The 15,999-nt window shown below is 37.8% G+C and overlaps 1 protein-coding gene across 1 annotated transcript; it reads left to right on the plus strand.

Moving 5' to 3' along the window:
• The first annotated feature begins 9,019 nt into the window (after positions 1 to 9,019).
• On the plus strand, positions 9,020 to 9,964 carry LOC101082541 (olfactory receptor 2W3). Its single transcript, XM_003980573.2, has one exon. It carries the CDS (start codon positions 9,020 to 9,022, stop codon positions 9,962 to 9,964), a length of 945 nt encoding a protein of 314 aa, XP_003980622.1.
• The last annotated feature ends 6,035 nt before the right edge of the window (positions 9,965 to 15,999 follow it).

A 15,999-nucleotide genomic window follows, 5' to 3' on the forward strand; every position in this document is an offset into this window, starting at 1 on the left:
AGGAGTCAATGCAGAGAAAATACACTCAGAGAAGTAGAAACCCTTCCACATAGACATCAGGAGAAACAGAGTCACTTTTCTGAGATCTCACCTCCTTGGGGGTTCCAACACCCATTCACTTATGCTTAATGGGTAGAAGGACAACACCACATAGTCAGGGTGTGAACAGAGAATAACTAGTTCCTATGAGAAAGCAAACATCCTGGTTTCCACTGTTTCCCTCTAATGCTGTTATCTTACTTTGCATCTTACTATGATTTATGTCAATCATTAAGCCAACTTAAGTGTGCCTTTATCCCTTGTTTCCTAAACTTTGCAAGGTTTTGTGCATCTTCCTAAAGGTTCTTTCTCTTCTTTATGGAATTCTGGTTCACTAACAGCAAACTTCTTTAAATCCTATTTAAAGATTTTTCCTAGTCTCCTGAAACATACAGGAATGTGAGAGTGTGCATATACGCATGCATGCACACACACACACAGACTTCTCCATCTCAGTGGAAAGCAACACCAACTTTTCAGTTGCTCAAGCCAAGAATCTGGTTGACTTCTCTCTTGATTTCTTTGGCCCTCATCCAAACCATCAGCAAACCCTTGGTTCTACCTTCAGAACATATACAAAGCTTAGCCAGTCCTAACCACTCTGCTGCTATAACTAGTCTGAACTTCCATCCTCTTCCACTGAGTTGCTACATTCGGTTCCTAACATTAGCTGTACTCCAGCCCTTTGCACATCCATTATGGATGCTGCAGCTGGGTTATCCTTCAGCTCCCAAGACAGTACTTTGCAATGACTTTCCATTCAACTTAGATAATCTTTACAGCAAAACTTCAAACCCTGGAGTATCTGAACACCAGCTCCTTACCTGATTCTGATTTTGTGTCCCTCCACATGCTTCTGTTTTTATCTTCCTCCCTCTATCCTGGCACCTAGGCTGGGTTTACATCAGACAAGGCACTTCCCACCATGGGTCTTTCTTCCAGATGAGCCCTCTACCTGTGGTTCCATTTTCCCACATATCTCCTTTACTCGTCCCATTTTTTTCATTAATCCTGCTCAAATCCAACTTCTCAGTTCAACTAAACTGTCTGAATCACGTTGGAGTCCACCCAGAACCCACTCTCCCAGTCCCCTTTACCAGGCCCAATGGAGCCTTTTTTTCCAATATTGTACTTAACAATTTCTAAATGTATTCTATTATATTGTTATTTATTGTGTTTATTTTTGTTTGTTTGTTTTGCCTTTTATTGGTAGAATGTAAGCACTCTGAAGGGAGGGATATCGGTCTATTGATAACAGTATTTCCAACATATCTCAAGCACCTTAAGTACTGGTTTGTACATGGTTATCACTCAATTCATATTTGCTGAATAATAAATGATTGACCTTCAGGGGAAGCATTAAATCATAGATCTAAAAGTGTTTTCTGAAATGTAACATATTATACTATTATAATTATTATTTTATTATTATTACTATTATTTATAAGTACACAATCACTGTCCAGTAAAGTTTAATGCCAAGTGCTAAATGAGTAGAATCCATTTTTAGGTATACAGAAAATTTGAAAAGAAGGATCAATTTGTGAAGGTAATAAATTCTAGGAACATGATGACTTGCCATTCCCAGGTATGGTCCTATTGAGCCTCCTGTAGCTTTGATTCCTTATGACAATATACCAACACTTTTGAATTATGCATTACCTCATATGCACTCCGTATGCCACCTTTCATACCCACTAAGGGTGTGGGGAGAATTCTGTAAAATTATATGGACTAAAACCTTTTTTTAAATTGAATCTTTCATGCTTTATGAGACCCTCTTGATCTGAGGTTCACAGAAGAGCCAACTCCAACAGCTAAAGGGTGTCTTGGGTCTTCTCTCCTCCCCATCACTTCTTACCATCATGCATGTCTCTGGTATTATACATTGGACTTTTTGTCTGGCCCAGGTCACTTTAAGGAATGACTAAAATCATAAAGAATGATTCAAAAGTCAACTGCAAACCTTAGATTCTAGTTTTTCTGAAGCTATAGTTCTCAGAGTTAGGTTTACAGTTTAACAAGACTGCATAATCTATTCAAATAACTAATTTGATAATTTCCTACTCCACCCCCTCAATCAGGTGACTGGTTTGTCAAGTGAGTTAACCAAATAAGCTAATGATTCTAACATGTTAAGAAGGTCCTGAATGAAGAAAAAAGGGAGGAGAGAGATATATGGGGCTGGTTGGACATAGGAAGTGAAATAGCTGCATTAGGAGTTAGAAAGAACTTAGCAAATTTAGAGTTGTAATTTCAACTCTTAGTGTCCCAAAGGGCACAGAAATTGGGAACGCTGGGATTTATTAAACCTGTCTGCTCTTCAAGCATGGACCCCTCCATGCATATTTTCTGTGTGCTACTGGGTCCCTCTGTGGAATTGTTCAACAGGGAAGAGGGAACAATGGAGGTGGTCTGAATATGTATCCCATACACATTCTAGAAACCTACAAGTTATATTGATTCATTTATATGAAATATCCTCTTTGTTCCCTGACTCTGTAACTATATGTACTCAAAAGTACCCAAATAATCCTTTTGATAAATTCTCTAACTAGTTGATTCAAACTCATCTGATTTTTCTCTGATATTTCTTGGCTGATTGCATGGATTCAATTTCTATTTATCTATTTACTTTAGTGTTATTAAAAAAAAATCCAACCTCATGATGTCATATTTGCCTCAATAAGGGCATTAAAACATGGTCATGTATCCACAATCTAATAAAGTTAGAATTTCATAATAACTGCTCAAATTACCTCTAGGTTTTTTTTTTTTTCTGAAACTATAAGGTATAAGTTAATATATGCTGACATCTTCCTTTCAGATCTAAAAATAAATAAGTAAATAAATGAATTAAACAAAATAGTTCACCTTATTAGCTCCTTAAATTAATAATAAAATGTATATTAGTTAATGCATTTATGACATTTTTCACTAAGACAAAGAGTTCCGTGTCATCATATATAAAATTTTTAGTAAAAAAAAAAAAGGTCAAAATTCTTTTGCTAAGGAGGAAAAAAGGAAAAAAAAAAGCATGATCTTATTCCATGTAGTATGGAACTGATTAGTCCTCAATTGTTTTTCAGGCACATAAAAATTCTTGGTAACAGGGGAGCAAATGGCCCGTCAGGATTTATGTTTATGAAACAACAATGGATTGAGGCTTTAGTTTTACTTACATGAAGTAATAAATCTTTTTTTATACAAGGGACAAATTATCATGGTACTCATTTTTTGTCTGGACCTTATGGGAAATTGAACACAATGTGATAGGTATCTACAGCACACCTCAGTGTATGTACTAATGACCCCTGTGGGCTCAGAAGTTTTCCCAGAGCTTAAGGCTGTTGATGAATCAAGACCACCATTATAATACCTCCCCAGTCTTTCCTCAGGAGAGCTACATCATACTATCATTGCCCTCAGCATAAATATTGTGGTCAATTGCATTTAAAGAGGAATGAGCCAAGCCAAGGAGAGGTGCTTTCATTTCCTCCACATCTGGAATTATACCTGGCTAGAACACCCATGTGAACTCAGTAGTCATGGAGAGGGCATTGTAAAATCCCATGGAGGTCCTCCACCTAGATCTGTACATTCTGACTTCTGACTTTTAGTGGAACCTGGTGCACACAAATAAAGATGGTGAGTAGATTTCTGGATTTAGGGACTCAACTCATAAATCTGCAGTTATCTTTTGGTTTGTTAAAAAAAAGCTGTATGATATGAATCAAAGGAACACAAAAATATAAAATGAGGAGTATCCTCCTTGCTCTTGGAAAGTTTATGAATTATGACAGACAGACCAAGAGAAAAGCTACACATAAGCACATACATCACAACTCATGTTATTTAGCTATAATAGAGCAATAATCTACCAATACAAAATCATTTTAAAAGATAAACAAGTAAAAGTGCTAAAGAGACAATATATGAAGAAACACAATATACAAATTCCCCCCCCCCTTTTTTTTAATGTTAGAATTGGTGTCAAGGAAGATAGATTTCTCAGGCAGACATGAGAAAATGAGATCTGAGATGGGAGTTTCATTTTGGGGGAGAAAAAAAAAGACATTGAAAAGGGTGTTCTCAGCTTCCAGGAGGGAGATGGGGAAACGTCATCCCTTGCTTGGGAAGATATAAGCCTGAACCATTCCTGCATCAAAACATCAATCCTAGTCCCTATCATCTGCCATTGCAGCCACTTTTTGTGAGCTTAAAACTCTTTATATGGATGCCTGGATGGCTCAGTCGGTTAAGATTCCGACCTTGGCTCAGGTCATGGTTTCACCTTTCTTGAGTTCCAGCCCCACATTGGGCTCTGTGCTGACAGCTCAGAGCCTGGAGACTGCTTCCTCAGAATCTGTGTCTTCCTCTTCCTGCCCCTCCCCCATTCACGCTCTGTCTCTGTTTCTCAAAAATGAATAAATGTTAAAAATTTTTAAAACTCTTTAATCTTTAAAAATACTTTGTAAATAAACTAAAATCTTTGATTATATGACCATCTGCTTTCCAGGAACTGAAAAAAGTACAATTTCTTTGACTTATGGTTTCAGTGTGGGCATTTTTTGCCATAGAATGGTGCATTTGGATACAATGGTATTTCCAGTGTTTGACCAGCACCTACTGGGAGAAATGTATTTTATCCTTTGGTACACACACACTGCCAAATACACAAGTTAAGCAGTTGTTTTACAAGGTAATAGTTCCCTTTGTGCAGGTGAGCTGCTCTTTTATTTCCAATTCCACACAAAATTATGTCTGAAAGACCAAATCTTTAGTGTGTGGGGAGAGGTCAGGTCTCTCCAGTTCAGAGTTTGATACAGCCTTTCAGTTTCTCTGGTTTTGTTCAATGAAAAGGAAATGCTTCTCCAGGGTAAGGCAAACCTGAAAGGCCATGTTAAGCAATTCATTGTTTATTCTTTTGAGCTGTGTCCATGTATAAATGATAAAATGATAGATGTTGCCCAGTCTCTCTCCTCACCAGGAGAATAATGACAAATTCACGTAACATACAGTGAAATTTGCTATGTGCAGGAACAGGTGCACAATTAGGTTAAATATGAAGATATTCACAGTGGTTATAGAAGGCTGTTATGAAGAGAAAACTGCATTGGGAGGTGGGGAAGGTGGGGAGGTTGTTCATGCAGAACCAATATGCTGAGAATGATCTCTACACAGAGAAAAGAAAACTGATTCTATTCCTTTAAAAGTTTGAAATTAAAGGAAGAAAATATTTGTCCCATCCCCAGAACCATTCAGAAAATGACCATATTCCATATTCCCCATGAGAGACCTGTTTCTTCCATGGAGAGAAGTGTGTGCTAGCAGCTGGCCTCGTGGACCCTCCCTGTCAGAGCCCCAGGGGCAGGACAAGTGACTTCTGTCTCATTCTAAAGACAAGGAAAGAGTGGTGCCTGGGCAGCTCAGTCTAAGTGTCGGACTTCAGCTCAGGTGATGATCTCATGGTTTGTGAGTTCAAGACCTACGTATCTGCACAAAGCCCACTTCCGATATTCTGCCCCACCCCCTGCCCCTTCCTCACTCCCTCTGTCTCTCTTTCTCAAAATAAATAAACTTAAAAAAATTAAAAACCAAAAAGAGGCAGCATCCTGGTTAAGAGCTGGAATAGTGTGACATAATAACATTTATTCTGAGTTTCCATTGTTGCAAGTCTTTTTGTGAAGTCATTCTTGCCTCCCCATAGAAGATGTGAACACAGGTGCAGTGGGGGGCTCAGTAGGTTAGCGACAAACTCCTGATTTTGACTCAAGTCATGATCTAGTGGTTGGTGAGATCCAGCACCTTGCTGGGCTTCAGGAGACAGTAAGAAGCCTCCTTGGGATTCTCACTCTCTGCCTGCCCTCTCTCTCTGCCTCTCTCTCTCTCTGCCCCTCCCTGAGCTCCCTGTCTCTGTCTCTCTCTCAAAATAAATACGTAAAGTTAAAAACAAAGTTGTGAAAACAATTCAGGAGATTAGAACTCAAGTTATTTTGAAAGACAAACCCATGCCCTTTCATAAGCATATGGCTCATTTTCTGCTCCTCTTTCTACTGTTCTCTTATTTCACAGAAAACATAATTTTAGGACCATGAAGTTGTGCAGCTGTTTGTTATAAAACACTGACACCATTACAATGATTGAAAATTTGTTCCTGCCTTTCTTCCTACATCATGCCTTTTTTAGTTTGTTAATAAAATCAGATTTTCTTAAGTCAGATGGGACAATGATCTCTCTAAAGGAGGAATGACAAAGTTAAAAAGACATATTAACAAATTCAGAAAAATAATCATAGGGGAATTTCCTAAATATTATATTATACTAAATACATGCATGGGCATGTGTCCTATCTGATTTCATAATTCATGATTATTGATGATTATTTAATAAAGAAGGAATCATGTACAAATGAAAGCCTTGTTTAAAATGCATCATACTCTTGAGAAGTAGGTCTTTTTCAACAATTCAGTGCATACTTCCAGATATTGTTTCTATTTTAATGTACATTTTATACATAGAAAAATATATAATACATAGAGTTTGTGACCAAAAAATGGCAGCAAGGTACATATAATCTGATTATACATTATATTTCACTTTTCACTTGTTTGAAATTAATCTAGGTTTTGGAAAAAAAATTGCAGGTGAAGTTATGTACCTATACTTATTTTCATTTAGTAGTTGTTTCTAGTTCATAAAATTGTCATTTTTAATCATTTCAATAACTTTAAACATATTTTTCTATTATCCATTTCAATCAATGTTATAATAAAGTTTATTGATTTTTATTTACATAATGTGGGTTAATAAATGCAAAATAGATTGCTAGATTCACAATTAATAAGTCATAAAAATAACATGTAATTTTAAATTTTATAATAGGTGTTTCTTTTGTTAAAATTACATATACAACCTCAAGATATATGTGTACTTTTAATTAATGATCTTTATAAAGGTTGTTCCAAAGTTAATATTCCAATTTATTCCTATCAAAAGTTAATGAGTTTATTTCCCCACACTTTCCCAGCTGTGTATGCATCACATCTTTAAATACTTACCAATCTAAAAAGTAAATAACTTTATATGTTATACTCTTAGTCACTAGTGAGAATGATTTTAATATTTTTAAATCATGTTTTGTAAATCATTTGTTTTCCTGTGAACTTCTTCAAGTTGCTGCCTATTTTTCATTACATGTTTTTTCTCCAATTTCTTGAAAAAAAATTTACTAAACAAGGTAGCCTTTCGGCTGTCATATTGAATTGCTCTAGTATTATCATTATTCTTTAGGCTTTGTATTAGTATTTTCTGTGGTAGGATTCCTTATGGATTTTTTTAAAAATATGTAATCAACTTTATTTGTATTTTGCTTCATACCTTTTGATAGTTGCAACTTGTTTAGTGAGATCTAAGATAATCAGGAAAAAAAGAGAACAACTATGATTCTTTCCTATATAGTAGTTTTATCTTTTTAAATAAGTCTAAATAAGTTTTTATGGTAAGTTTTTATGAAAAGAATGAATGAAGGATCTATGGTCTACCCACTCCAAATTCCTTGTCATTGATCATGTTTTAATTATTGCATTTCCGTAGTATGTCTGGATGTATATTAAAGATAGTTTCCTCTCACTAGACTTTTTTTATCTTCAGAATTTCCTTGACTTTTCTCATGGGCTTATTTTCCCATTCCCTATTTGTATAACACATAACCTTTATGTGACATACATATAAACTTTCATATTTATTATATTTCTTTCATATTAAAAAATCCCAAAACTTACCTGTAAAATAAATAAGATAGTTTGATTATTACAATTTTAGATGAAAAAACTATAAAATGGTAAAGAAAAATTCTAAGGTTTCATAATTGTCTCTTGTTGGCTAAAGGATTGTAACATGGGAGATTGGAGTTATAGCCCAAGATATTTTAAATCTATTCTTCTATATTGATCTGCAAGAGTTGTGGTTTATGTTCTCAAAAATACTTTGCTTTGAATGTGATTCATTCTTGGAATTGCAATTTGGTAGATGTTTCTACACACATATGTGATTATCACATCAAAGTTTTATTATTTGTTGCATAATATTGTGATTTTTCCCCTCAAACACTGTATAATACTTTGGAAGAAAAAATACTCTATTTCTTGAATACCATACCCAAATGAGAGAGAGCAAGAGAAAGAGAGGGAGAGGTGTAGAGAGGGAATAATTTTATGTGGATGTTGCTTTACTAATATTCTATTGTCTCATACATTATTTATCTACTCAGGTGCTGTAAAATTTCCTCAATAATAATACTGAAATAAATGAGATTTACCTTTTGAATTTTTTTTCAATGTCTTAATTTTTGAGAGAGAGAGACACAGTACGAGCGGGAGAGAGGCAGAGAGAGAGAGAGGGAGATACACAGAATGGGAAGCAGGATCCAGGATCTTAGCTGTCAGCATAGAGCCCAATGTGGGGCTCGGGCCCACAAACCGTGAGATCATGACCTGAGCTGAAGTTGGACACTTCTCCAACTGAGCCACCCAGGTGCCCCGAGATTTGCCTTTTGGATAAAGAGTGGATGATGTATTCTGCATATAGTGGAGATATTCTAAATACTATTAATTGGTTATTGTGGGGCTCCATCTGGGACCTTTGAGATTTGAGCAGGAACTTAGGAACATTTTCCTGTCACTGGAATTAGAATCAATTCCAGCAGTAAAGGAAGAAGGTTCTCAGTTCCATTCCCTGGGTTCCAAACCAGCTCTGCTCCTTTCTAGAAAATGATAATTTTCTTAACACATATCTGTGTCAGTTTCCTTTTCTGTAAGTCAGGAATACAAAGAGTGCCAACTGCAAATCATTGTAGTCGGAGGTTAAATGAGTAAATAAATGTAAAGAAGCACAGAAGAATGTTTGGCTCATTGTAAGTGTTCCCTTATAATGGATATAAGTATTATTAGTATCAATATTCCTCTCAGGTGCAGCAGAGATGGATGGGACCAATGACAGCACCCAGGGAAATTTCATCCTTTTGGGGTTTTCTAACCATCCCCATCTTGAGAGGATCCTCTTTGTGGTCATCTTGATTGCATACCTCCTGACTCTTATGGGCAACACCACCATCATCCTGGTGTCCCGGCTGGACCCCCACCTCCACACTCCTATGTACTTCTTCCTCACCCACCTATCTTTCCTGGACCTCAGTTTCACCACCAGCTCCATTCCTCAGCTGCTCTATAACCTGAATGGCCATGACAAGACCATCAGTTACACAGGCTGTGCCATCCAGCTCTTCCTGTTTCTGGGTCTAGGTGGCGTGGAGTGCTTGCTCCTGGCTGTCATGGCATATGACCGGTTTGTTGCAGTCTGCAAACCCCTGCACTACCTGGTGATCATGAATCCACGTCTCTGCATGGGCTTAGTGTTGGTGGCCTGGGGCTGTGGTGTGGCTAACTCCTTGGTCATGTCCCCAGTCACCCTGCAGTTACCCCGCTGTGGGCGCCACAGTGTGGACCACTTCCTGTGTGAGATGCCTGCCCTGATTCGGATGGCCTGTGTCAATACAGCTGCCATTGAAGGCACTGTCTTTGTCCTGGCAGTGGGCATTGTGCTGTCACCTCTAGTGTTTATCCTGGTGTCCTACGGCTACATTGTAAGGGCTGTGTTACAGATTCAACCAGTGTCAGGGAGACAAAAGGCGTTTAACACCTGTGGCTCCCATCTCACAGTGGTCTCCCTTTTCTATGGAAATATCATCTACATGTACATGCAACCTGGAAACAGCTCTTCCCAGGACCAGAGCAAATTCCTCACCCTCTTCTACAACATTGTCACACCACTCCTGAACCCCCTGATTTACACCCTCCGAAACAAAGAGGTGAAGGGGGCACTGAGGAGAATGCTGCTGGATAACAGAGGGGTAGGAAAGGAATAAGTGAGAATGAAAGACCAACATCTCCATCTGGCTGTCACTCCATCAGGACCAATGATGGCATCTGGAACTGTTGGAACAGACCAGACAATAATCTTAATCTATTCTTCCCAACTTATATAACTTTTCCTAGACTTCTATAACTGTTTCAGTTCCAATACTATGTTTTAATGAGTGAACTGCACAACACATAGCATTCCAAAACCACCAAATGATCTATCAAACAGGTCTGAAGAACAGTGTGTGATGAATAGTTATAAAGATGAGTTTTCACAACTTATACCAGAGTGCCAAATAGAAAACTACTTTTCATAATCAGATTTTTTTTTCTTTTTTGTTGTTTGTTTTTAATTGGTTAACTTTCTGGTTTGTTTTTTTGTTTGTTTGTTTTTGTTTTTGTTTTTAGTCAGAATGATCACAGATTGATCACTTCTTTTACATGACAGCCATCCAATATGGGAATTCAACACATTGAGTATTTTTTTTTTTCAAATTCTCATCTGAAGCCTTTCATCAAATCATATTTTTTCTACCCTTTGTCCCCCAAGTCGGGTTTAAATTTTAGATAAACCAAGAAGTTAACTTGTACAAATGACATGTGGGTCATTCACATCTTAATGTACTATTATTTCTCAAGTATGTTTTTATTTCATTGGTGAGAAAAACCTGATATTTATTAAGTTCCTACTATGAGTCAGGTGCTCTTAATTCATCTAATCATCTCCACATTTGTCAGAGATCAGCATGATTATCATTATCTTTATTTTTACCTATGTGGTACTTGAGACTTCAGGTTAAATCATTTGCTCAAGTAGAAATGAACCAGAGATTTACTCCAAGTTTTGTCTGACCCCCAATTCCTGCTGCTTCTACTGCTACAAGAACGTTTAGAGAGCAAAAATCCTTAAGCATTTAAGTTGTCAAAAACCCTGTAGGTCTAAGGAGCATGACTTATGTCATACAGAGTGTAGGGGACAAAAAGTTTCCTGGACGTTTTTCATGTCCCTGTCTTGGTCTGAAAATTAAACTGACAAAGATATATTAATTAGAGAAAAGCATACAAATTTGTTTGATGTAAGTTTTACATGACATGGGAGCTTTCATAAGGAGGTGAAAACCCCAAAGTATGATTGTCATGCTAGATTTGATAAAGAGTAGACAGTGATGGAGAAATACGATATGATAAGTGGAGATATGAACAAAATTTAATAAACAGGGGGAATCTTAACAATGCCTGTGTCCTCATATTCATTTCAGGGTCCCTCCCTCTTGGAAATAAAGATGTCCCTTTCCTCCAGGAACAGGGAGGGCTCCCACATGAGGATCTTCTGACCTGCTTCAGGGAGAAGATCAGAAAGTCCTTCCTCCAAAGCCATTTCACAAATTCCTTTATCTCAAAACATTCAGTACACCAAAGTGCCATATTTTGAGGTAGTGTGTACTGAACCCCATCAAGGGCTTCTTCCACTTAATTTGCAAATGAATTCTCTGCAATCTTACTAACATGCAGATTCTGATTTAGGTGGTCCTAGGACAGGCTTGGGATTCTATATTTCTGCAAACCTCCCAGGGGATACCCTTATTCACAGCTGACCCTCAGACCACACTTTAAGGACATAGCATAAAGATCACCCTCAGCTCTTTTTGCAAGCATTTGGAGAGCAGACACATTCTAGAATAAGCTGAGATGGGATTCATAGACTAAGGGGAGATAAGATGAGGAGGAAATGAGGCCAAGAGCCTGGCTGAGGGATATCCTTACTTCCATTCTCAGTAACTAAGTTTCATATTCTTCCCTATTTCACAATGACCTGTCATTCCCACCCTCACTTTCTAACATCCTTTATTCTCTCACCTCATTTCATTTCAAATGGCACCAGCCCTAGTGAGGATCATTTAATTGTGGAAAATCCAGGGCCTCTTGAAAGAAGGCATACCATGTTTCAAGGGGATCCCTATCTGAATATTCAAAACTGCTGTTTTAAAGAAGTAGTGGTATCAATAGCTTGATGGGAGTTATCTGTAGGAGAGTTAGGGTTTCCTCCCAATGCCTCCTTGATACACAGTCTAAGGGGGTGATTTAATAGAGAATTGAGAAGTGGCCCCAGGACTTCTGCAAACCCATATTCTTTTTTTTTCTTAAAAAATTTTTAAATGTTTACCTGAGAGAGAAAGAGAGAGAGAGTGTGCACATGAGCAGAGGAGGGGCAGAGAGACAGATGGAGATACAGAATCTGAAGCAGGCTCCAGGCTCTGAGCTGTCAGCACAGAGCCCAACATGGGGCTTGAACTCACGAATCACAAAATCATGACCTGAGCCGAAGTCCGACACTTAACTGACTGAGCCACCGAGGCATCCCTCCCATATTCTTTTCTTAAGTTTATTTATTTATTTATTTATTTATTTATTTATTTATTTATTTATTTATATTTTGAGAGAGAGAGAGAGCAAGCAGAGAAGGGGCAGAGAGAGAGGGAGAAAGATAATCCCAGGCAGGCTCCCCACTGTCAGCACAGAGTCTGATATGTGGCCGGAACTCAAGAACTGTGAAATGATGACCTGAGAAGTCAAGAGTTGGACATTTAACCAACTGAGCCACCCCACCCCCTGTAAAAACAATACCTTTCTGGATGCCCTGAGTGAACCTGAGGAGCAGCCACATGGGCTCTGAAGTTGCCATGTTTCTATCTCTGGAAAAATGTACCAGAGGGAATAAAGACGGTTTGCATAACTCTAAGAAATAAAAGTAGTCCTGTGCACTGTGGTGAGTAATTTTTGTTGTTTCCTCTATTAAGAGCAAAACCCAGTTGAATACATTTTAAGGATCTTATTGGCTTTATTCAGTGACTCGTAAATTGGACAGCATTCAATCTAATAGATAGAAAGGTGCTCCAAAGAGCTGTGCAAAATAAGAGGCTTTTATAGGCAGAAGAGAACAGGAACAGGGAAATCATTCTAGGCAAAAGTGAACTGATTATTGCAAGATTGCTTTCCTTCAAGAGATGGCAGAGGCTTCTCAGGCAGACCACCTAAGGAATGCTGACCAGGCAATTTCTGGTTGGCTGGTGAAAGTTTCGATCTCTGAGAGACGTGAAACTCCAGTGAATTTTTGTTATTTAACAGATTTGGGTCAGTGATGGTGGGATCCAAAGGAAAGTTCTCACAGTGTTTCCATTTGGGGACAATGGGAAACACAGGCATGGTGCCTGTGAACCCTTTTGAGTTGTTTTCCTCACCATTTCTGAGGGCTGTAGGTAATTACGTTCTTCTCAGTATTCTCTTTTTGCATCAACCTCCTTAAATGGCTTTCCAGTCAGTTCCCCATTTGTTTGAAATCACTATTTCCACATTAAGAACTGCTGAAAGTTTAGTCCACAATTCTCCATTTGATCGGAAACCCTCTCTTCTGTCCCTATCCCACATTGAGAACTGCTGGCTGCAGTTCCTCATTTGTTTGGACTCAGTCAGCAGTCGTTATTTATTAAGTTCTGTCTGTTCAATCCATTCCCCAGTCCCAAATTCTGAGAATTGTTGGCTGTGCACACAGGGACTTCTCTTGGTCAGGAGACAGTAACATCACTTGGTTACTGTGATAAATAAGCCCACTGACCCAATCAAAGTAGGAATGAGGAGACTCAGAGCACAGAGAAGCAAGGCTTTAATCAACTTTCTTGTAAGAGCAGATGTCTGATGGACAGGCGCGCTGGGGGCAGTTATGGGAGGCAATTTATCTCCTAGTATGTAAGTCCCTCCCCTGATTCCTCATTGGCTGAGTTCTACAGACTTACAGCCTTACCAGGAAGTCGCCTATGCGACTGGCTTGGTAAGCATCGCATTGGTAAGCTGTGGCCTCCAAATAGAGCTGGACAGAAATGTGGTTTGCATCCCGTTTGTAACCAGGTATGACTGGACAGAAATGTGGGTTAAATTCCATTTACAGCTAAGGGTCCTACCAAACTGCTGCTGGCCCTCAGGGAAATTATAAGGGCCATTATGAGGAAAATTCCAATTAGATAAGATTAGTTAAGTGCAATTGAAAGTAAGGGTGCCTCCAGAATTCTTCAAAATTCCAAAATAGCATCATTACAAAGATTTATTACAAAAGGCTAATAAAAAAAAAAAGTAAAAGTGCAAGAGGTACCTAATACAAAATATTGTAAAACTGATGTAATTCCTACTGCTCCTGTATTTGAACACTCATTTTAATAACCCTCTATTGAGTTGTCTTTGCAATCTGAAGAGACTACCAGTCTATAAACAGAAGTCTGTCCTGTTAATGGCCTTACAGATAGCCCCATATCTACCTTTGGAGGGAGGCCCCTGGGGGCTCATTCCAGAGATGATGAGACTCTGAGGGATTTTCTGATAAACGGCTACATCATTCCCTAAACAGCTGAGGGAAACTAAATTAAAATAATAATAAAGTTCATTTTTGAGAGAGAGAGACAGAGCGCAAGCGGGGGAAGGGCAGAGAGACAGGGAGACACACAGCTCTAACCTCTGAGCTGTAAGCACAGAGCCCAGTATGGAGCTGGAACTCATGAACTGTGAAATCATGACCTGAGCTGACGTCTGGTATTCAACCAACCTGAGGCACCCCGGTGCCCTGGGAAACTAAATTTAAAATTAATAAAAACCTTTCCAAATTCTGGTAAATATTGAAGTTATAATTCTCCACTAAAACCCCACTCAGAAGCTATAGATCAGATTCTTGACAAACTGACAAAAATATCTAAATATTCTTATAAGTCAGCCCTCCCAGATTGCCTGTATTTGTTCTGTCTCAAAATCAGCAAGATATTTAAAAGAAATTTATAAGTTGCTCTCTAAACAAAGGTTGGCCAAATTGGAAGCTCATATTCAGAGCCTGATAGTAATCATTGTTTTAGACCTTCTCGTTTAAGCAACTGAAGGTAGTGTAGTTGAATGTGTGGATGTCATTTATGAGGCCTTTTAGTTTGCAACTCAGTACTCAGAAATTGACAGCAACATACTCTTAGAAATCTTTGCAAAACTAGAAATGCAGCTCTAGAGGCAGTTCAAACTTTACCTATTCCTTTTTACCACTCCTAAAACCTTCCTTATCTCACAAGCCTTGTAAATATTGACCTTGGGAGACCAAAGCTCTATTTGAGAAACTTGTATTCCTTCTACATGATTCCTTCAGGAATTCTTAACTAGACCAGCCCCAATTACTAAGACGAAAGAAACAAAAAACAATAACAAAAGGTTAAAGAAGTTTTTAAAAACTAAAATATGTTCCACAACTTCCATAAATTTACAGAACATTTACAAAGAAAATTTTTTTTTTTTTTTTAAATATGGAGAAGTACTACACTAAGGTATTAGATTGATGGAACATGTTTCGACAAGTTGGAAATAAAGACTAGAGTGGACTCACATATTCCTGTGAGAAATTATTTGTTTCTAATGTTTATTTATTTTTGAGAGAGAGAGTGTACACACTCCCTTTACCTACCCAACAAGAACCCAGTGTGGTGCTCAAACCCATGAACAATGATATGACTTGAGCTGAAGTCAGATGCTTAACTTACTGAGCCATTCAGGCAGCCCGAACATATACAAATCTTATGTGTTCTCTCCAAAAACATTAGTAATAAAAACCTTTAGCCACAGAAACTATGAGCTGTCTGCATCTGCCTATATGTTCATGTATGTGTGTGTGTATATATATATGTGTGTGTGTGGGTGTGTGTTGTAGATGTGTGGTATTTTCTACATCTAGATGATATTGCAAAAATTAATTTGTAAAACAGCTGTATCTAATTCACTTAAAAATAAAGAAGTGGTTATATGAACTAAATACCCCTAAAATTCTCAGAAATATAATAAAAACTATTATGTAATAAAGACATGATATGGGAAAATATTCAATATGAAAGCTAATTTAGGCTTGTGGGTTTAATTAAAATGGAATGTCTAGAGTTATCAACATTGAATATAATGCAGACATGTACTTTTTTCTATTTGAGTTTATTTGCCAAATAAGTTTATGTTACCTCTGCCCAAAAATTGT

This window comes from Felis catus, chromosome A1, assembly GCF_018350175.1.
Source record: "Felis catus isolate Fca126 chromosome A1, F.catus_Fca126_mat1.0, whole genome shotgun sequence".
Classification (NCBI taxonomy): domain Eukaryota; kingdom Metazoa; phylum Chordata; class Mammalia; order Carnivora; family Felidae; genus Felis; species Felis catus.